General features: G+C 34.7%; 2 protein-coding genes across 2 annotated transcripts in view; one reads left to right on the top strand and one right to left on the bottom strand.

Moving 5' to 3' along the window:
* The window catches only part of LOC140742834 (neural cell adhesion molecule 1), a 211,453-nt gene that overhangs the window by 52,928 nt on the left and 135,084 nt on the right, over positions 1-23,441 (bottom strand). The window lies entirely within an intron of this gene.
* Positions 9,075-13,040, top strand: LOC140742832 (uncharacterized). Its single transcript, XM_073073867.1, has 2 exons — positions 9,075-9,360; positions 9,962-13,040. Exon 2 carries the CDS (start codon positions 9,968-9,970, stop codon positions 12,509-12,511), a length of 2,544 nt encoding a protein of 847 aa, XP_072929968.1. The 5' UTR covers positions 9,075-9,360; positions 9,962-9,967; the 3' UTR covers positions 12,512-13,040.

Below are 23,441 nucleotides of genomic sequence, written 5' to 3'. Positions count from 1 at the left end.
ACTTAAGCCTACCAAAACATACTGAACTTCTTAACATCCACTACGTGTAAATAATATGGTAGATAAATATAAAATGCGTGTTATAGCATAATGGGCGCTCTTTTTTTTCTTTATGATTAATATGTCCATCTTTTTATTTGACTCATTTCATACATTTGACGTTGACAAATAAGCGCTTTTATCGCAAGAAATCGCAACTAGAGCGTAGGCACTGGACGCGTCCGGTGTCCATACAAAGTTATGAAAGACATTTCAGTTCGAGACCAGTCTGTGGCGGGTCAGCCCATTTGCATTTAGAATTAATCCTAAAAAGGGACGTTAAAATAAAATTTATAACACCCTAGATAAAAAATAACTCGGAGCATAAGACACTTCTCCACGGTTTATAATAAAATAAGGAAGAAAAAGTGAAGGAACGAATCCCCCGTGTAATACATTTATTCATTACGGGGGTAATTTAATGAAACGCCGGTCAGGAGAGACGGTATAAACGTTACAGTTTTAATTTACTTTGTGATTTTAACACTATGTTTAGTTTCATTATGTAGAGCAATAGTCCTCCGAGCGTGGTGTCTCAATCCTGGAGAACTTAGACCATTCTACGCCTTCATGCGTGTACGACGGTATGCGGCCACACATACCGTAGTCTTTCTCAGGATCGCTGACGGGATGGTTCGAGTTCCCACTCTTACCGCCCGCAACCCAGGTAGTCTCCTCTTAGTCGCCTCTTACGACATCTGAGAGATACATTAGATCTCTTCTGGTTCCAAGACAACATGACAAATCTCTAGATACATACATAAATTATTTCTACTATACATAAACATCAAAGAGGTATATCTTCAGACAACAAACGTTGTAATCATAAAATGCACGAATTGTAGTCTTTAGTACACAGAATTTGACTAATTTTATTACGACACTAAAAAGATATGACGCAAAGTAAATTTTCTTTCAGCTTAACTGCCACCAGTTAAAAAGCAGCATTTATCTCAGCTTAGTTAATTGTATCTTTACCCCTTCTTCTATACATAATTTATAAAAATGATTTGGAGTACCCAAAAAAATATAATCCAATTTGCGTAAAACAGTTTTTTTTTCCTTTTTGCGATCTATTCAATTTAAATGTTAAGTAAAAATTTATTATTCAAGTTGATTATAAACCCCAATTTATATTAACCATTTATAAACGCGCTACTTTCTGGAAATATGTGGCAACGGCTCTCATGGATAGCTTTGTACAATATTGGAGCAGCAAATTAACATCCTATCTATCTGACGATAAGTGACTACTGCCGCTCATGACCATCTCTAAAGAGTTGGGACTCCTATCCGAGGTCGGGCACAGGAGCGTTGCTACCTCTGAAGACTAAGTTCAAACGCCTAGTACAAAATTAAATATTTAATATGTCTCCCTTACCAAATAGGTAGGTTTCCCTGCAAACTGGAATTCAAAAACGTTTAACACTGTTATTAAGCAAAAACAGATGTGGCGGAAGTTAAACCGCAAAGAAATTTACCACCGTCTATTTTCAGTCGACCCTGATATCAATCTTCTGGATTTCCTCCTTATGTCCTACGATACCCTCCAAAAAATGAAAGTGGCGAAAGAGAGTAAGAGTAAGATAACTGTAAGACTACTGTAGGACTTCTATATATTACATGTATGTGCTGATAACTTCCACCGCATAAAAAAACAGAAACCAAATCTCATTTATACGGATATTGTATTCACTCATAGATTACGTTACAAAGTATTAGAACCTCTTCATTACAAACAACATTATCGTATATATTGCCGAAATGGGTATTAACATATAAAGGCAACGGCTTTATTTGTATCATAAAGACTCACGACCCTAATATCTCATGAAAAGTAGCGATTCTCTTTTAAATGTGAGCACAGCAATGGATACGTAATGTATGAAGTAAGATACTCGTATTTATAACGCTTTTTCTTAACAATTTTTGCCCGAGTGTATTTTGGAAAAAAGTATAAATAGGTATCTAGTTCTATATTTAAGGGTTAGGTACACACGAGACCCTTTATATATCTTAAGGGTGGATTTTAATAACGTTTTATAAGCTTTAAAGGTTGAGGATTCAACTCCGGATTTAAAGGTGGTAGAGTCATAAGTTCGACTGGAAGGTAGAGTCCGCGCCAAACTTCTAGTCCGCTCTGACTATAGAAACGAGTCGCGTCGCAACAGCAAATTGTAGGTATTAGCGGGTCAAAAACAGCGCGGGACCCCTCCGTCACCCATCCGCTGCCCGCTCTCGCCCAAGGATACATAGCTGCGTTAGTTTTGCTACGGATTACATGCTTGTAGTGTGTTCGACTGGAGCTTCAAACTTCAGAGCGGACTAGAAGTTTGGTGCGGAGTATACCACCGCACCGCCACACTTATCTTTATTGTAAAGCAGTTCTATGTTTCGGTGTATCGATCGGCTTTAGATAGAGCCTGTTCTATACACTGTGCCTATAAGCCTTTGCTTTGTGGTAGCGATGTGCTATAGAGTCGGTCACAGATATCCATGGATGGCAGTATTATTAGGTACATTTGATAATACTTCACAAAAAATATGGATTTATTCAACTTCAGACACCATTGAAAATATTAACATGAGTACCTTCTAATACTAACACTTTACGCAATATTTCACGATACGTAATAAATATAATAGAAAGCGATATCGACATTAGATGATGTTCATTTATTACACGTATCTCGGTACTCCATTTATTTTAAATGCTAGCAATCTTTTGTGTGCGATGCTTCAAATACTTGTTTGTTATCTACAACGTACATGACATGAGAAGAAACTACTTTTATTTATAACTATCTACTTACTAACATTGTTCTGTTTCATGTTTTTGAAGTAAAAGTCTAGATGATTTTTATATTTTTCTACTTAGGAATATGATATTTTTCTATTGAACGAGAGATAACTGTCTACCAATTTTAATTTGTTTTGCTCACGTAGACATTTATAGATAACACTTATATGGCAGGAATCCTTACCGAAGACAATCATATATTAGCGGCTACGCTTGACGCGTATAATGTTTCCTACACACAGCAGTATAGTGTGTTTGTGCATCCCCGGGCAGAAATTAAGATTGCCGCCCCTATAGGTCGGCAAAATATAAGAACATAATTAATAATTTTTCAAAATTTTCAGCGGTTTATCACGCCCCAAAACTAGGGGGTTTTCTAGGAAAAGTTACGTTATATAACATGAAATAGCTGACTTTGCCGCCCCTGAAACCTTACGCTTCCGCTTACACGTCATTTTGACCATTCGATTCTCTTAAAACCAGACTTTAGTATTACAAACTTCGAACTGGTTATGATAATTAAAACATAACTAAATTTTATCTTTAACCTAGGTACCTACAAATCTACCACCAACTTACACCAACAAAATTTTCTGAACGAAAATAATGGTCGATAAATCTTATATATAAAATTCTCGTGTCACAATGTTAGTTACCGTACTCCTCCGAAACGGCTTTACCGATTTTCACCAAATTTTATATGCATATTCAGTAAGTCTGAGAATCGGCTACTATCTATTTTTCATACCCCTAAGTGATAAGGGTTGTTCACCCTTAACATTTTTTTATTTACATGGCAACACAACGTTTGCCGGGTCAGCTAGTGGAAGTCTATAATTGTTCGTTGGCTGAATTCAAGCAATGAACTTTAAGTAGCAGTTGACTTTCATACTGCAATTAGGTATCTTATAATAGCCACAAATACCATTTAACATTGTAGACTGAAATGTTTACTATAATATAAAAGAATAATAAAAAAAATATGTTCACCGTTATTTCTACAGCTGCTTCTATTTCCAGTTTTATTTTCTTTGTATAGGTAAAATACTTTTAAATTTCTATGAATAAAATTTACACAAAAGATGAATGAATTCTGATGATAAATCTTTGTAAAAAATGTCATAAATTTTAAGTATTTCGTAAACTTTGTGGTAGCGATGCTCAGGTGTTACTATTGCTTTTTTATCGAAATTTAATTATATGACCGCAATTATTATTAAAAAGCCTCTTGGAGCTTTTAATACTAATTTTAAAGCAGTCTGACAAATCTGTCTAACGCCCGTTATTAATAATCAGTCTATCCAATATTTACCAAGCATAAAATTTACAATCCAATACGTCTTTGTCGGTTGACGTGGTCAACTTTCGATCTCTGATAGGATAAACATAAGATAGATTAATTATTTAACGCTTGGCGTTAACTAACCTTATATTTATTTCAAATATATAATTTATTTTTCTAAAATACTCGTACATCTGTGTCAACACAAACCGCAGTACAACTCTGAAACTGCATAACATTTTCTTCACTTCAAAGAGCAAATATACTTCGTCTTTGCTCGGGTCTATTCCGCAGTGAAGCAAAGGTGCTTATTACGAAACACGTATAATCCAAAGCAAGCACACAACGGGTTGCGGCATCGAATGAGCCACGAAACGACTTCGATCACGCGATCGCTTCGATTCACATCTGATAACACAGATAACGTTCAAAAACCGGTTACGGAAGTAAAAAATAATTTCACTTATCAAAGATAATTGTCATAATTATTTATGAGTCAGAATTAACGAGAGAATTTATGATATTCCCTAAATCCTAATGTATTGAAATAAATTGAATTGAATTCAGTGGTAAGAAACCTGAATATACGCGTAGCTATTATTTAATTTCAATTAAGAAAGCAACCTATTATTAATTAGAATTTAATTCTAGCACTTACATGTAGGTAATATCGCTAAATCAAAAAAACCTGCACAGAAATAAGGAATACGAAAAATATACATATTTTTTACGGAGATTATGTAAAAGAGTACAAATCTTTGGCTTGGCTATTATTTAAATTATCTATAAATATAATAATAATAATATTTCCAAACTAATTATGTCATTTAAGAGCTAGCACATCCATTAAAATCTTTAAATCTAAATATTTTAAATTCTTTTGCAATTCCATCTCCATTATAAATCCAAGCATTATATTCGTAGATGTACATCACCGAAGCAAAGGTGCTTATTACGAAACACGTATAATCCAAAGCAAACCCCAACACAACGGGTTGCGGCATCGAATGAGCCACGAAACGACTTCGATCACGCGATCGCTTCGATTCACGTCCGAACCCAAATGACCTAACCCATAACTGGCCACGACCTTGCTGTTGTCAGCGAAACTGGCGGAGTATAGTGAGCGGAATAAACTAATCTGTACACCTGTGACGTTACACTTTACATAGATCAGTAGCGATGAGCAGATTTGACGGGTTGAACGTAAAACGTTTTGTGATTCGACTCTGGAAACACCACAGTCACACCTATATCGGTCTTACAACAGAAATGTAATGCTACTGCGTTCTAGTTCAAAGATTATATTATGTGAGATACACTTATATATATGAGGCGTTCCGACTTATTCAAATACATCCATTAATGGCTTCATAATTAAGTCTCAGAAAAATTGTTATAAATCCAAGCATAATATTTCGTATATGTAAATCACCGAAGCAAAGGTGCTTATTACGAAACACGTATAATCCAAAGCAAACCCCAACACAACGGGTTGCGGCATCGAATGAGCCACTGTGACATTACACGTTACTTATGTTAGTACCGGTGAGCAGAATTTTACAGATAGAAAGTGGAAGAGCTTTCAGTGGTCAACTCCAGAAGCTAGAGTTATTTGTGTTTTCTAAAAATAGTATAATACTGCTTTGTTGTTATGAAGGGTATCTAGTTATGCCCTGTGACTTGTAAGCAATTTAATCCTCAAGGGTAACAATGCATCTGTGGCAAACCTGAGCTTAACTCTCAGGTCAACTCCAATTCTATCTGGGGTTGATCACAGGCGTCCATAGGCTATAGTTTCCGCTTACGATCAAATAAACTGCACGATTATGTGTTATTTGCTATTATGTAAAAAATCATAACGCTTCCTTAGTAGTCGCATAAGAAAAGCCGGTGATTTATACGACCTAAGAGTTCCTTCTAAAGAATGAATGACTAAATATCTTCAAGTGTCTTGCGGTTTAGTCCACTTGGTGTCATCAACTCCAAAGAGACAAAGACTCTTATCCGAGACGCTACAAATTGATTCTCGAGCGTAGCAACACGTCTGTGGCGGACAAGACAGGACTCGAATTCTATTTGGGTTTGATTACAAATGTCTACCATTGTGCGAGCTGCACACATATTTGCTAAGTACTTTAATTTCTCCTCTACTCTTTTATAATACGTAAGTATAGTATAGTCCGCGCGAAACTGCTAGTCCGCTCTGAATATAGAAATGAGTCGCGTCACCATAGCCAATTGTATAACTACATCTGCTCGCAACAACTTCAGTGCGGACTACCGGTTTGGCGCGGACTGAACGTAAGTAGCAAACGATCATACAGTCCACCTGATGGTAATATCATGTCCATAGATGCGCTGCTACGCCTGAGGTCTAAGTTTAAATGCCTGGACTCGACTTTTCAAATCAAGTATCAATTTTTACCTGGACTCGACTTTTCAAATCAAGTATCAAGTATCCGATCTCGGGGACTTTGGTCCATCACTTTTGCTATTAAACAAAATTACACAGAGCTTATGCAGTTTAATCATAGAGTTCAGATAACAGGTGATATTTTATTTATGTATCTAAATGAAATTATTTCAATTTACATTTCATAATATTATGTTCAAATATTCAAATGTATGATGTTTTACTACTCGTACTGCTCTAATGTAGTAATTCAGTTGTGGGTAGGTAATGTTTATTATAATATTATTGCGATATCAAACAGAAGGTTATTTAAATAACTGGGTAAGAAAACCAGTAGTCAATTATTCATATTGCCAATAATTTCTACTCAAAAAAAACATTATTATGTAACATGAAATACAACGAGGTAATTCTGCTAGTGTCTTGGGTACACTACCGCGGGGCAACGATCTGGCTCATTTATTCTATCTATTATAATTTTTAGTTATTTTTTGATTACTGTAAATATTTTTATTTGTTTTATTAATTTAGTTTAAGTTATTATAATATATACAGTATTTTTACTAACATGCATTTAAATACTTTCTGCACTAAGAATATCTTCTAATAAGTATTCGTAAACTTTTCTTTCGAAAGCACCGTTTCTGATACAAATTAAAATATTACATGAAATTAAATGGTAATTTTAATTGATAACCAGTTCAAAGAACAGCTTTAACACGTTAGCTGCGGAACGCGGCTTAAAACACCTCGTCCATGTCTGGTCGTTATAGCGGTAAGAAAAAACTTTAACTTCTCTGTGGTGCGAGAGGCATAACTTCCGTCTGGTTCAGTGTAGGAGAGTGATAACTATATGTTTGTGATGTGCTACTGATTCCTAGTTCTATGGTACACCAACCTAATGTCGGGTTTGTTAGACCTCGTGCCGCACTGAACAAATAATAATGCTAACACAGTGCGGAACGAGGTTGCGAACGCCTCGTTTCCCCACGCACCTCGTACCGCACCCCACGCTAGCTTCACGTGGTTAGTGTTGTGCAACGCAGTCGAGGATGCGCACGCGACGAAGTAGGACCGCTGTCTTTGTGTTGAAAATTATCATGTCGAAACGTTGCCGAAAAAAGTTGATCATGGAGGAAGATGAAGAAAAACCGGTTGAAAAATCTGAGCCAAAATCAGAATACAGGAAGATATTTCAAAAACAGGTAAGTCACAAATATACACTGTCTAGGTGAAAGTCCAGTAGTGAGACTTGGCAGGCTAGGCGTATATCCGTATAGTAAGAAATTACATTATAGATAATTACGTTTCCTGTTATGGTTCAAACAAAAGTTAAGTAGCTACATTATTGATATAGGAAACGTAGGCAAAATCGTTACCGAGTATTCCGATTACTCTTTACCCTAATCTACTCGCTCCTACTTTTCAGAATCCACTGCAAAGAAAGCACATCATCTCGATAAGGGTCCAAAGAAGAAGAGATGTGTCGGATGCTACGAAAAACTCCGCACATTCTTGACATGTCGTGAGGCAGACAAAAAAACCAAAAACAAATCTCACGGAATGCACTGTTTGCAAAAAACCATATTGTCTGACATGTTTCAATGAAAAAAATCCATAACTTTTCCCCTTTTTTGTATTCATTCTGTCCATAACGTTGATAAATAAAAACAATAAAATAGAATCGATATTTATTTTCCCATCACTAAATTATATGGAAACCTGCCATTTTTCAGTGCGGTCCGAGGTGCATTAGATCCCACATTTTATTTTACCCATAGAATCTAAACTAACTAATTTGACCAAGGGCGGCGGCAGATCTAGGTTAATCAACTCATTGTTAATAATAATCAAGACAAAAGCCGTCCATTTTGTCTTATTTGGCGCCAAAAAAAGGATTTTATCCTTCGGGCGGTGGGATATAATACGCCTCGTGCCGCTACAATGTCGGGTATAGGACGAGGTTTAAAACAACTCGTAACGCAGTAATGGAAAGTACAGAAAAATCTGTGCCGCTGGGAACGTGTTAATATAGAAATATCAAAAAGCATTAACCGCCTTTATTAAACATTATATTTTGCTATCAATACGCCTTTAATTATCACTTTCTTCGTAACCAATTTGCGTGATCAAAGAAATTATAGAGCTTCAAAGTCAATGCTGTGAAATATATAAAACTTTGTATATCTTTTTCTTAAGGTACAGTAAATGAGTACAAGTAAGGTACAATGTCGTATCCTTCTAACAAGAATAATGCGACCTTAAAGTTGTTCATAAATTTATTTACGATTTAATATTTATTCTATACACAGATGAGATATTTTAGACATAGGATTTTCTTGACTTTTACTTGCCTTGAATTTAATATAAAGTAATGTATTACGATTCATAAAAGAACAAGTATGCTTTTTATAATATGCTAAATTACTTAAAATAATATAATGACATCTGTGAAATGATTTTAAAAATTACAATAAGAAAATAAAATTATTTAAAATTTGACAAAACGAATAAAGCGTCAGCACTATGTCGCACATTAATTTCCTTAACGTCATTAAACAAAAATTATCAATTTTGAGCTAAGTAACGCCATCTATACTATGAACTATTCCCTATTTTTTCCAAAAACACTGGTTTTAATAGTTCACGTAGAATCTGCTAGATGGCATAATGACGTTACGTTGTTTCGCGCGAAACGCATGAGTTGTGACTGCAGAATGACACATTCACCATTACGCAACGAGTTGTCAACAGTGAATGATTATTCAGTGCAAGGAATAGTGACACTTTACGCATTGAGACGTTGAAGCAGTTAAAAAATCGGTAAGTTTTAGATCTATAATGATGTCATAACGACATTTTTTGTTTAGTGTCTTTAATTAAATAACAATAGCCTGATTTTTTTTAAACAGTTAACAACATAATGACACTATAATGAAAATGTCGTTATGACTTTTGCAAAGTAGCTTCATTTTTTAATGTATATTGACATAATAAGCTTACTGACGTTATACCTCGTAGTCAGTATAGAATTTATGTGCGTAATATCGACACTATACGCATAGTGACATTATGCTTTCGAGAATTTTAGTTCTCGCTTTACTGAATTATGTATATTTTTGTTTAGTGGCATTTGGTACCCATACATTTAAAATGGAAATGCATCTAATTATGACATAATTTGCTATAAAGGCACTAATAACAATTACATTATTGTGATCTTGGTAAAAAAATTAACCAATTTCGTTTGTGTCGTTGAGCCAGATACGAGTAGGTATATTGGTTAGTAGGTACTTTGGTTTATTCTGGGCAATTTGATTTAAAATATTTTTCTCTTCATTTATGGTTCAATTATTTGTTTAATTTTTACGAACATAGGTAGTAATAATTATTGATAATTTTCAAATAAAATAACTTTTTTCAGTAAACGATGCCACTACCTTCTGAGCGAATTAAAAAGCTACGAGACATAGTTGGAAGCTGTCTTGAAAATCACAATGCAAGTACCAATGAACAAAGATCTCAAGATATTCCGCACATTGAACAATTGGAGTATAAGATTTCATACAATCCATTGAGTACTTTGCAGTTAAGACGACGTGTAACTAATGACAGTGTAGAACGGCTAAGAAATGTCAAAAGACAATTATTTACAAATATGGAAAATTACTCTAATTACAATATAGAAAATGAACCCATGGAAGCAAATTATATTGATGAACAATGTACATTTATTGAAGAACAAAAGAGCCTTGAACAAAACTGTGCACCATCAGTATCTACTTTGCCCGAGTATTCAGGTGACAACATAATATGCAATGAACCACTGAATATCGCGGTTAATAGAAGAGACTCATCCACATCTAACCTAAGTAATGGATCAAACGGCGATTTCTCACCAGCTTCTGATGATGATCGTACATACTTACCTTCAAGAAAACGACGTCGTCGCAAGTGTTCAGTAAGGTCCTGTGATTCATCCACGTCATCATCATCCTCTTCGTCGACGTCAAGTTCCTCATCGTCAGACTCTTCATCAACAAATTCCACTGTTACCAGTAAAGCACTCAACAAACAAGGCAATAATTTGATGCCAGTTATGGAACTTGAAGTTACTGCAAGCAATGCTGTAACCGACGCACATTTACACAATACTCCATCAAACGCAAATAATATTGTATCAGACATTGAAAATAATGAGACTAGCTTTAATGAGCCTGTTCCTGCTGTCCGTGCCCAAAAGAGAGCACGTGTTCAAAACAAAAAAAAGTTAGCCAAGATTTTACGAAATAAGGGTCAATCGTACGTCTCAGCTTCATTAAAATTCGTGCCTGAAAGAAAAATAGGACCGCCGTGTAACGAAAAATGTCGAATTAAGTGTCGTGAGCTTATTTCAGAGGAGATTCGCCAAGGTCTTTTTGATAATTATTGGAAGATGGGGTCGCTGATGCGACAGCGAGATTATATTGCTATGCATATGACCAATATTGTCCCAAAGTACCAATATAAAAAAGTGGACAGCAACAGAAAACTTAAAAATGCATTCTACTTTCATGTAGATGACAAAAAACAAAGGGTCTGTAAAACTTTTTTTAAGAATACCCTTGGTATAAATGATCGACCTATAAGAACTGTTTTAGATGGTAAAAATCAACAAGGAACTACGGAGACCATTGAGAAAAGGGGAAAGCACAGCAGCACCGGGATCCCTACACAGATGATAGATATTGTTAAAGAACATATAGAATCTATACCAAGAATTGAAAGTCATTACCTCCGGAAACAAACGACAAAACAATACATCGATGGTGGAAAAACCTTGACCGATTTGTTTAATGACTACAAAAAAGATTGCATATCAAGAAACGTACCTCATGTTAAAATTCATACTTACCGCAAAATATTTAAATCAGAATACAATATTGGTTTCTTCGTGCCTAAAAAGGATCAATGCGATGACTGTGTGGCCTATAAGAATGCTGATGCTGCTGGTAAAGAAGCAATGAAGGATCTCCACGAGAATCATTTAAAAGAAAAACAACTGAGTCGCAATGAGAAAGAACAAGACAAAAAAGATATAGGACCAACGCGTATTGTTTCATGTTACGATTTACAAGCAGTGATGACTGTTCCTAAAGGCGATGTGTCTATATTTTATTACAAATCTAAATTGAACTGTTTGAATTTCACAATTTCAGAGCTTGGCAAGGATCATACAGAATGTTACTTTTGGACTGAAGTAGAAGGAAATAGAGGAGTGAACGAAATTGCATCATGCGTGTACAAATATCTACAGAAGATGTCGTCTTCCAACCCTGACGCCGAATTTATATTTTATTCAGATAACTGCTGTGGTCAGCAGAAGAATAACTTCATGTTTTTCATGTATGAGCATGCTTTAAAAATGCTACCAATTAAATCAATTACCCATAAATTCCTGATAAAGGGACACACACAAAATGAAGGAGACGCGGTTCACTCCACAATAGAAAGAGAAGTTAAGAAAATGTTGAAATCGGGACCGATCTATGTACCAGATCAGTACATAGTTGCCGTGAGAAGTGCCAAAAAACGAGGACAACCGTATATTGTAAATGAAATGAGTCACACGGAATTTTATGATATTAAAGCAGTAACTGACAAAGCTATTTCGAAAAATATGGATGGAGAAAAGGTGAAACTTGCAGATATAAAGATAATCAAAATCATAAAAAATGAAAAAGAAGCAGGTAAAATACAGTTTTTTTATAAAACCTCTTATGCTGACACTGATTTTAAGGAGATTAAGTTAGAAACCACTAAAGTCGCAACACGCAGACAAGGGACAACTGCTACAATATCTGATCTGAAACCACTATACACGGCTAAATTACCATTAGCTGAAAGGAAAAAAAAAGATTTGAAGGCTCTTGTTGACCATAATCTTATTCCTAAATACTACGCCTCATCTTATTTTAACCATATTCTTTCTTAGTAATTTAGTATTGTTCTTATATTAGTAAATTTAAAAACTACAAAAATATTTTTAATAATTAAGAAACGAGAATATTGTTATATTTTTCATACTTAAGTTAATTTTTGATCTCAAACATTGTGTATTTTAATTAATAGTTTGTCATTGCCAACCAAAGTGTTATTCTAATGATAAGTATAGTACCTAAATAGGACAGAACTGATTTTTTAATACTGTTATTAGTATAATTAAGGTAAAATTGTTATTGTTTAAGACATTATTGTTTTATAAAAACTTATAAAAGGGCCTGTGCATCACGCAGAATAGTGACACTATATTAGTTTTTTCAGGTTTTTGCTACCAAGAAAGGGTGTTTTAGTTTTTCAGATTTTTGTAATAAGTACTGCTACTTTTATTCCATAATAAAAACAAAAGATATGACCGACATAATTACTCTACTTTTATTTATACCCTTTCCAAAATAATCAAAACTTTAAACGCTTGTACTGAAAATGTGTATATTTTGTTTAGTGACGTTAAGGAAATTAGAGTGCGATGTCTTACCTTCATTAAAAGATCAATGATGAGCTACTTGAATTAAAAGGACGTGTAAAAGCTAGTGCGAGATAAATGTAGGATCTAATTAATCGTCTTTACTCAAAATTGCAGCAATGCAAACAAATTTTAAAACTTACGCCGAGGCTAAAGTTTTAATAAGGCAGCGATCAGCAAATATTATAAAGAGAGAAAGTTTGTGTGTTTAACTGGAATATAATCGCAAAGCTGCAAACCGCTTAAAATCAAATTTTGCTGAGCTTTTGAAAGTTTTTTCCTTTTCGATTTAAGTTTCTGCAATCCGCTTGTGTGTGATATTTACTGACCAATTTAATTGACCTTCGTACTATGTGATAACATATAATACGGCATGGTCAAGCAATATCTGAAATCGGACGAAACTATTTTAATGAAATGAATTGCTATAAGCAAGTCAGCAATGTAGTTTTTGTCTTAAATTATAGCTATTCAAATATTTATTACATAAGCTCTACAATCGCGATATTACAAATTGTATATACGCGCTTAATTGAGATTATTTAAGTTACCAACTGTATTAAAAAAAGCTGTTACAGATTTAACATTTAGTTCTTAAAAATGACTGGGAGGGCTTGATCCTAATTCTGGACCTTATATGGTTTTACTTCATGTCATTGTAGAGTCTTGAGCTCTGGAAGTAGATGAGCAGATCAACATTTCAAAAATACCTACGGGGTGTATTTCTCATAAATACCTGAACTCTCCTAGCATCATAAATGAATTAACATATTAAAGCTTCAAAATTAGTTAACCTATAGTATGTTATGTAACTTATGTATTAAGATTCTTTCTAAGAATGCTTAGTTATGCATATTTTTAAAATAATACAGTTAATAGTTTTGTTTATAAAATTCTACTTTAGGCTAAACAGCGAAGATTCTAGTTCTAGTTACGATACGAGTATCTCAACTTATACAACAGATTTGTCCATCGATTATTCTATTCGAATCCATCTCACGATGAACCTAAATCGGTTAGTAGGTCTGTAGGGAACGCAGTCTTGCTCCCTGCGGAGAACGTGATCGGAATACATTCCGTTCTCAAGCTTTCGTATTAATATAAGTATGTTTTATCGTGTTATGACACCGTTTAGGGGTAAAGAGTTCTGGGGTGGTATCACTACAACTATTGAATCTTATAATAGCGTTCTTAAATGTTGTATTTTGGTGGTATTAGTATGGTTAGGGAGCACGGCATTCTAACTTAGTTATCATGGATAACAATGTATGTTTGGTCAACCGATTACAGGAACCTATTTCTATTAGGGATTGATTATAGATGTATATATGGGGAAGATAAATGACCATCGAGCGGACTAGTAAAACATAATGAAGGAAAACTCACGCTTAAGAGTTCTTAAAAAATCTCAATGATATGTGTGTCTGTTCAATTCGCCATTGTTTAGTGCTATGGACTACTGATGACCTAAACTAATATCATCCTAAAAGGAGCTTCGTGCCCAGCAGTGGGACAGGAACAAGTTGACGATAAACGGTACTTCATGTTAATCTTTCGGAAGTGCCCCTTATTTATACCACGACACAGTTTTAAAAAGCGCTTCTCAGCGTAATGAATTTTGAAAATCTTAAGCATCAGCAAGGACCAATTACATTGGGGCCTATCATAGAACTGTTCTTTAAATATTTAGCGGCAGAAATGCTTCTTAAATGTTTGCTACTTTGCTATATCTACCACATAAAACATAAACTAAGGATCATTTAGTTATAAAACACAATCTAAGTACTATTCTCAATATTCGATGATTCAATTGTAATCCGTCTCACGAAAATTCGAAATCGGTCATCGTGTCCAACGGGAGCGTCGAACTGTTCCCGGTGGTTAGCACGTGACCTGACTTTATTTCTGACTCCCGGCTGCATTTTGTGTTTTTCCACTGACTTACACGTCACGATGACGAGTCAAGTCAAAAAAAAAATTTAATTTTATTGGCTGGGGCTGGTCATGGAATCAGTGGTTAAAAACTGTTCTTGATTATAAATATTACCTATAGCAGCTTCAATTATTAATAATAAACGTATAAGTTAAATAATGAGTTAAGTTGTAACATTTTTTTCCTAATAAATTATTATTTTACAAAATAGTAAAATGTAACAAAAGCATTCGTTTGATTTTAATACGAAATTATTATTTAACGCATATTATTAAAATTATGTTTTTTTTTATCTATTTGTATTTAATAATTTAAGAAGGGTTCGTTTTTGAGATATTGTGGCTGATTGGGATTCATGTGCCATTCGTAATATACTATTTTTCAGATATTTATTTCTTGAACATCAAAAGAGATTATCTTGGTTTGATTATACAAAATTCTTTCCAAGTATAGCTGAACTTTAGCATTTTATTTTCTAGGTTACTTTAAGCTTCTGAACGCTTAATCTGAGATTAGGCATTCAACCTACAAGAACATGAGCTTATTTTCTGCTTCATTTTTACTCGACTAGGGAGAGTTATGTTTTTGAAGCATATATTCGAGTATAATATATGTATGTATATTGTATATCCATTATGTATAATTTTTTTGCCCTACAGCCTTAATGGTTGGATTTATTTTAATAAATAAGGTGTCGTCAAACTTTTCTAAATTGTAGGAATAATATTGGCTATATTTTAGCAGTTTGGGTCTTTTTGTAATAATTCTCGAGTTACGAGTATAACTAAGAAATTCTTATAAAGCTTAAATCGAATAGGAACCTTCTATTCGTGTGATAAATATGTGCTTTTCCATTCCACGAGGTCCCTCAGGATAGTGGAGCTCAATCATCTTAGTGCAACGAAAAAATGTAGATACGTGAAGAGGAAAAGAAATGGGAAATCTCGTTACATAACACGTTGCACTGTTGCACAATTGCTACGTCTGCAATCTCGGATTCGATTCCCGGCAGAGTAGAATTTTCGAAATTATAATTTATGTGGTTTGGGTTTTTATGTGTCCTGATTATGATGTAACAGGGAGAGTCCTACCAGCCCTACGGCTGATATCCTTAGACTAGAAAATAAAGTTAGCAAATTACCTAACGATATTTTGTCTTTAATAAAATGGATTACAACGATACTTACCAAAAATTATGAAAGAATAATATTTTAAAATCATGACTATTTATTTTCTCTTAACTACTATGCAATAAAGGCAGTACCTTATACATTTTAACCGTCTGATGAACTATAAATCAATCTTATGTATGTTCAATTTCTTAATATAAACTACACTCCTACCAATGATCATGAAAATAAGTTAAATCGTTCAGCCGTGAAAGTGGAACAAACAAACTTTGTTATTTCCAATATAAGTTACGAAGTAAGTAAAGAGGCCAAAATATCGTTAAGGAAGTAAGTAGCGTAAATAATTATACAGTTCCAGTTGCAATCATAGTAAATCGACGATTTAAGGAACAAAGGACCGTTGAGAACTACTGTACTGCTGGACACGAGTCTCCTCTTCATTATAGTTAATTGTATCAGGCGTTACTTTGCGGAAATCCATGCTATTAAGTTAAGATTAAAACTACTTCGCAACAATCCGCTACAAATATGTATGATGGTATATATTTTAAACCATGCAGTATGTAACACCCTCCCTCCCTCAAAGAATGCGCGCAGATGCAAAGTATTAAAAATATACACCAACAAATGTACCACCACCAACATGTGTTTCGCTCCAAAACGGAGCATCATCAGGGTAAGTTGACTCTACGACGGTTAATCGTTAAGTGATATGGTCTTAGATCCTCTTAATTATATATGTTCTTAGATCATAGTCTACTACGCCGGTCAACTCCAATTTATTAGACTTCACGAGCCTTAGAGATATTTTTAAGGAACTCTTAGACATATACATTAGTAACATGGTAGAACCCTTTGAGGCTCGACTCCGACGGCATCACCGCCACACCTATTTCTGCCTCATACCAGGAGCATTAAACGCTGTGGTGTTCTGGTTTATGAGGGTGTGGTAAGAGAGACACACTTTTCCGAGGCATTCCAGCTGAGTCCTCAGGGATAGCGAGGCATCTTTGGCCGACCTCAGGTAAGAATATCTAATCCTATCTGGAGTTGAGCTGGCAGTATCCACTTACCATCAGGTTGAGTGCATGCTCGCCTGCGTCCTATATTATATGAATAAGGTTTCTTTACTATGATCTCACCGTTTAAACAAGAAACCTACTATGTGAGGTATTTTGTGAATTTCTAAGCAACACAAACGTGTAAAAAATCATGATGTGTGTGTGTGTGTGTGTGTGAATAGGTGTATCCTCAGACTCAAACCTTAAACACCCATATTGAGAGGACGTATTTCATAACACTAGAGTACCTCTGTTTTTAAGTCCCATAAATAAAACAATATAAGCTACAAAAATAAACAAAGCGCACGCTGTTAATCGATTTAATTCAATTAAATCCGACTAAAAATAGCTCACAAATCAAAATAACGGAGTATAAACCACGCGGATTCGATTAACCGAACAATCAGTTCATTATTAACGTAGTAACGATTCAACAATTGTGTTATCATACGGTAGTTACGATTCAGAGCGTAAAGCGAAAGCTCATCGCAGCTCACTATCATGAACAGTATTTCTTTTATACATGAACTGTTTAAAAAAATGTTCATATTGATGCACGATGTAGGTATTCTATGATTAGCCACATGATATGCAATCAATATCCATTTAAAAATTTTAGCATCCTGTAGTAACGATTCTGTCTCTTGACTAAGAGCTCAGTATCACGAATAACGCTTTTATAATGGAAAAAATATATGATATCGTTATCGTATCAATTGGTTATTTCATTAGCTATTCAAATTTTGCGTTGTCATACTACGATAATTTCGAAGATAGACCGAGAGATTAGAGTAATGAATTACACTTCTATAAGAACTTTAGCTCATATTTCAATATACACGATAGAACAAAGTTTCCGTGAATGGTTTTTTATGTATATGTTAAATGAGCGAGCAAAATCAAACGACTTAGGGATTAAATCATAAATCGTATTTCATATTTTCTAGATTAACTCCTTAGCTGCTTTCAACGGTATCACAGAGAGAAAAGGATGTTATTCTACATATCGATACCTTAATTCGCAAATCAGCCAACTTCACTTTTTGTCAAAATGTTTTTTTTATTTATTTTGATTTCGATCAACGCCATTTACTATCAAAATAAATAAAAAAAACATTTTGACAAAATGTGGAATTGGCTGATTTGCGAATTAAGGTATCGATTGATATACAAAGTTTTATGACAAAATATCAATTATTTCTATAATCTCACGTATTTTTTAGTCATTTACTGTGTCCAATAAAATATTTTATCGAAACTCACAATCATAAAGCTGATCATAAAGCGACGATTGGGATAACATCAGATTAAAAAAGGGATACAGGTATTTTTAGACAGAAAAAAATAATATTGCCATCAAATAAAAACAAACCGGAATAAACCGGTTTTCAATTTCGCAGTTCCAAAAATCCAGCGGACAATAATCCTCTCTGTGCAATTATCAAAAACGCTTAGTGTGAAATATACTCGTAGTTTGATTCACCTTTTTTGAAATTCCCTTTCATTGATGTCACAAATGCTAAAACATTTTTCCCAACCCGTAATCTAAATTATTTTTGGAGTTTGGGTCATGGGATATTTTAGCCCAACATTGGGGCGTAAAAGGGGTTGCAGCCAAACAAATAGATCTTATAGATGACAAAGATATCTATTTATTTTAATCAAAACAAAAGCTAAAGGAATTACAAACGACTCTGAAGTAGTCGTGTCGAAGAAGTGTTAAATGCTGCTGTGTTTGTTCGAAGGGAATGGAAAGGGAAATCTGCTTACATAAGGAATTGCAACGTAGTCCTCAGGAAGAACAATAGGTCTTTGGATGACGTCAGGCAGGCTTCCAATTCTATCTGAGGTTGATTGCAGATGTTCAGGGGTGGCAGTAGCCACTGACCATCAGGTGGACTGCAAGCTCGTTGGCTACTTCAATCTCATTTAAAAAGAAGTAGGTACTTATATGTATGTGGTTTATCTTTTTGTTCAAAATGTTTTTCTTCCAAAAATAAAGATTATTAGCCCTGCAACGTCTTACGATAGCGTGACAAAGGTTTATTTACAAAGGCATAACAACTGTTATTGTGGTTTTATCGAGTTTTTACGCACTTGACTACGACGCCAAGTAACATCACCATTGACTAGACAACAGCTATACTTAACTTTTTATACGTACACTAAAATACACCAAGAAATAAAAAAAGATAAGAAATTAGAAAATGTGAAATTAAGTTCAAATGTGAAATTACCAGAAATGCTATAAAAAGGACAGAAGAATTACCTATAATTCGGATTTTAGAAAATAAAGATAATATGCCTCATGTTTAAACTCAAATTTGGCTCAAAAAGAGGTAATAACGCAGCACTAGAAAAAATACAGTCCAATCTTACTTAAAAATTACCTTTATATTTGTAGATAATAAATAAGACACATGTTCTTGAACATATGTTTATAAAATTGTTATATTTTTTTAGTTCCTTAAACAATTTTAATAAGATGTTAATGTTATCTTAACTGCAAAGTTAATAGTAAAAGTCCATGTTGCAAGTACCTTATTTATATCCCATAGCAGATCACAAGTATCTTTATCTCGGGTCTTACATCACTACGCTCAAATAGCAAAACCAAGAACCATATCCCGGAAACATTGTTTTTCAAAATTAAATATACAGCTAGTCGTCGGGTGCTAGTAAAAAGTCCTTTCAAAAGGCACTAATGGTCTTGCTCCCAGAAAGGTGTACATTTTCATGATTTTAATTAAATTCACTCTGTACTGCTATGAACTCAATTAAAAACGTTTTGTCCAAGACGAACCGATTTTAATGCTCTCTAAAACCTCTTTAGCGTATATTTCTGTCATTTAGATCGCGAAAGGACTGAGGAGCGAAATGAAATTTTATTTTTAATGTTACTTTTATAACTTGTGCTGGAAATAAAAGTATTTTTAAGTTTTATTTTAATTTACTTAAAATATTTTCTAGGTTTAAAGTATTACGGACACAGGAAGAGAAGTATAATAATGTAGATAGTAGCGAGCGAGCAAGCGGTCCACGATGGTAAGTGGCTACTGCTGTCCATGAATCTGTAATGTTGGCCACAGATAAGTTTGCTTCCCCTGAGGACTAAGTTGCAACGCTTTGGATGATGTTGATATGTTTCCCTTGCCCTTCAAACAGGAGCACGACATTATTATGTTATGTATGTATGTAACGTGGGCCGGAGGTGCATCCCGAGTCGAAACACAAAGGATTCTAGTATTGCCGTTTTATTAAAAACGTAAAAACATAAAACTTCATAATTAATAGTTTAATACCACTATAATTATAAAAAACACTGCATGCAAATTGAAATAACACTTGAGTCTAAAATAAAACAAAACGAATTTGCAAAAATAAGCAATTCTCGAGAAATTAAAAGGAATTAAAACTCAAACTACTATTTCTTCACCTGACAACTTACAAGTTAGTTACATTTCATATCTGAATTTCCACTTTTCAGTGGTTGCGTGATTGGCAATAATACGAATACGAATTAAGATGTAAAAACTACTCATTACGGCTACTTAATATGGCTTTACGTAAAAATATGACGTTATAATGTACACATTAATGTTAGTTGATATATTTTTACTATAAGTATAGTCAAAACGCCCACAGATCTTGCTTGACCTTATTTATAATTAACTAACTTATTATATAATTATTATGAAGTTACTTACATTGTAAAAAAAATAATTGTCTACCTTTTATGGTTTAAGAGATAGAGCCCTGTGAAAGTCGGACGGACAGCGAAACCTTACTAATATGGTTTCGGTTTTACCGTTTGGATACGGAACCCTAAAAACACAATGTTGCACATCTGAAAGCAGCTCAGAATTGATTAGGAATCATTATCTTTAGGTCCTCAGAAGTAATCTTCCTAAAATATTCTATCTCTTGGGGAAAAATCGTGTTTTTTGGATTTTTTCCCTCTAAAACAATGCGGTTCAGTGAATTTGTTTGTGTAGGGTTATTCCTAACAGTTCTCCATGAGTACTATAAGTATAAATCTCCACATAGCCAACGTCTTGTTCTAATCTAAACCTTCACTTTCATCCTTGTGAGATGTTATACAAACTTCATCCTTCATTCATCTAGTCCACCTGATGGTAAGTGGCTACTGTCGCCCTTGCACATCTGTAATCAACCCCAGATAGGATTAGATATTCCTACCTGAGGTCGAGGTAAAAAAAAATCTTAAAGGTATGCGAAGTAATGGGTTGATGATGACCTGAGGTCAACCAAAGATGCACCGCTACCCCTGAGATCTAAGCTGGAACGCCCCGGAAAAGTACCTATGTCTCTCTCTGAAGGGTGTGGCTTCAAACCAGAAAACAGCAGCCTAACACTGATGTTATGTGAAAGAAATAGATGTCGCGGTGATGCCGCTGGAGTCGAACCACAAAGGGTTCTACCACCTTCTGTATTCACAACTGGATCGAGCAGCAACATCACAGTTTGCTTTTACTGAGACGCGTCGAGAAGGTTAAGCCGTAGCGACCCAATCGATTATTTAGCGATCCCAAGACGACGCATTATATATGGTAGGTGGTAGAACCCTTTGTGGTTCCAGTCCAGAGAAAACAACGCTACACCTATTTCTAGCTAATAAGAGCATTCTTAAGCGCTTTTATGTTCTGATTTGAAGGGTGTGGTAATGGAGACATACTTTTCCGAGGTGTTCCAGCTTAATGCTCATTTATAGCGGGGCATCTATGGCCGATGTCAGATAGGAATCTTATCTTATCTGGGGTTGATTACAGATGTCCATAGACGGCAGGGGCCACTTACTATCAGGTGGATTGCATGCTCGTCTGCTACTATATTATAAAAAAGTAATTATTAATGTAATCAGGGATTAACGATGATTTGACTGGTGGTACTTATCAGCCTGCTTCAATTAATATTATTTAATACAAGTCTGTATTACCAATTATATTAAACGATACGGATCGTCAATTGTTTCGACAGAATTAAACGTATAATGCGAAGAGACTGGGAATTATCAAAGCAATGAGATGTCAAATAATATCATCGAGAATTGCCTTTAATCTAAAGATTTGTTATTATGAGAATAATAATTAGTAATCATAATAACGTTAGTAAATATTATTGTTTATTGAAATACGTGGATTATTTTAATGTGTTTATTAATGGGAATTCAAATTGGTATATTCTTCATGCACTATGGTTATGTATAGGTTCTTTTGGTGACTAAATTGTGTTAGAGTTATTTGTTTCGACCGTAGGTTAAGCTTCTATTAAACTATGCTGACCTGGTAAGAATTTTGTGACCTTATTTTCTTTTTATACTATGAAAGTATATAAAGGTTTCTTTGCATTATTTTCCATCGCAGTTACAACAGTAATAATTACATAATACAAATTTAGTACGGTAAACGTAATATATTCTTTACATCAATTTTATTTAAGTAGGTGAAGGTGGTAGAACCCTTTGTGGTTCGACTCCGGCGGCACCACCGCCACACCTATTTCTACCAAATAACAGCAGTGTTAGGCGCCGCTGTGTTCCGGTTTGAAGGGTGTGGTAAGGGAGACAGACTTTTCCGAGGCGTTCCAGCTTAGTCCTCAGGGGTAGCGGTGCATCTGTGGCCGACTTCAGGTAGGAATATCTAATTCTGTCTGGGGTTGATTACAGATGTCCATGGGCGGCAGTAGCCACTTACCATCAGGTGGATGCAGTCCATCCATGCTCGTCTGCTACTCTTATATCATAAAAAAGTAACAAACGGTCTAGAGGTCTACCTGGTTGTAAGTGGCCACTACCGACAATGGACATCTGTAAGCAACCTTATATAATGAGGATCTATGTGAAGCCAATTATATTATATGCGTTGCCTGACATATCTTCCACCGAAATACAAAAACTGCTTCTGTAAGAATAAGGTGATACTTTTCTGGTTGAACTATATTGGTTCTAACACCTTTAATTCTTACAAGTACTCTATATTTAAATTAAATCAACGGTAAGACTTAAATCACTCAGCGAATACATTTAGATGCAACGTGGAATATTCCTTGCGCTAAGGTAATTTTATCTGTGCTTCAAATCTTGTAGATAACTTTGTTGTTTATCACTACCGTGCTGCAATCTAGTTTCATTGAATGTCAACGAGTCGGTACGTTCGTTAGTGATGTGACGCGAACCGTATCGACATCGATCTCCAAGCTTCGCTAGTCGCACGGCTCGTAATTCATTAGTCGCAAGTTAACCTCTCAGAATTGTT

Source organism: Epargyreus clarus, unplaced genomic scaffold (assembly GCF_041222505.1).
Source record: "Epargyreus clarus isolate Ecla_fem2 unplaced genomic scaffold, WU_Ecla_fem_2.2 ptg000006l, whole genome shotgun sequence".
NCBI lineage: Eukaryota > Metazoa > Arthropoda > Insecta > Lepidoptera > Hesperiidae > Epargyreus > Epargyreus clarus.
This window is presented reverse-complemented; position numbering and strand designations above follow the sequence as displayed.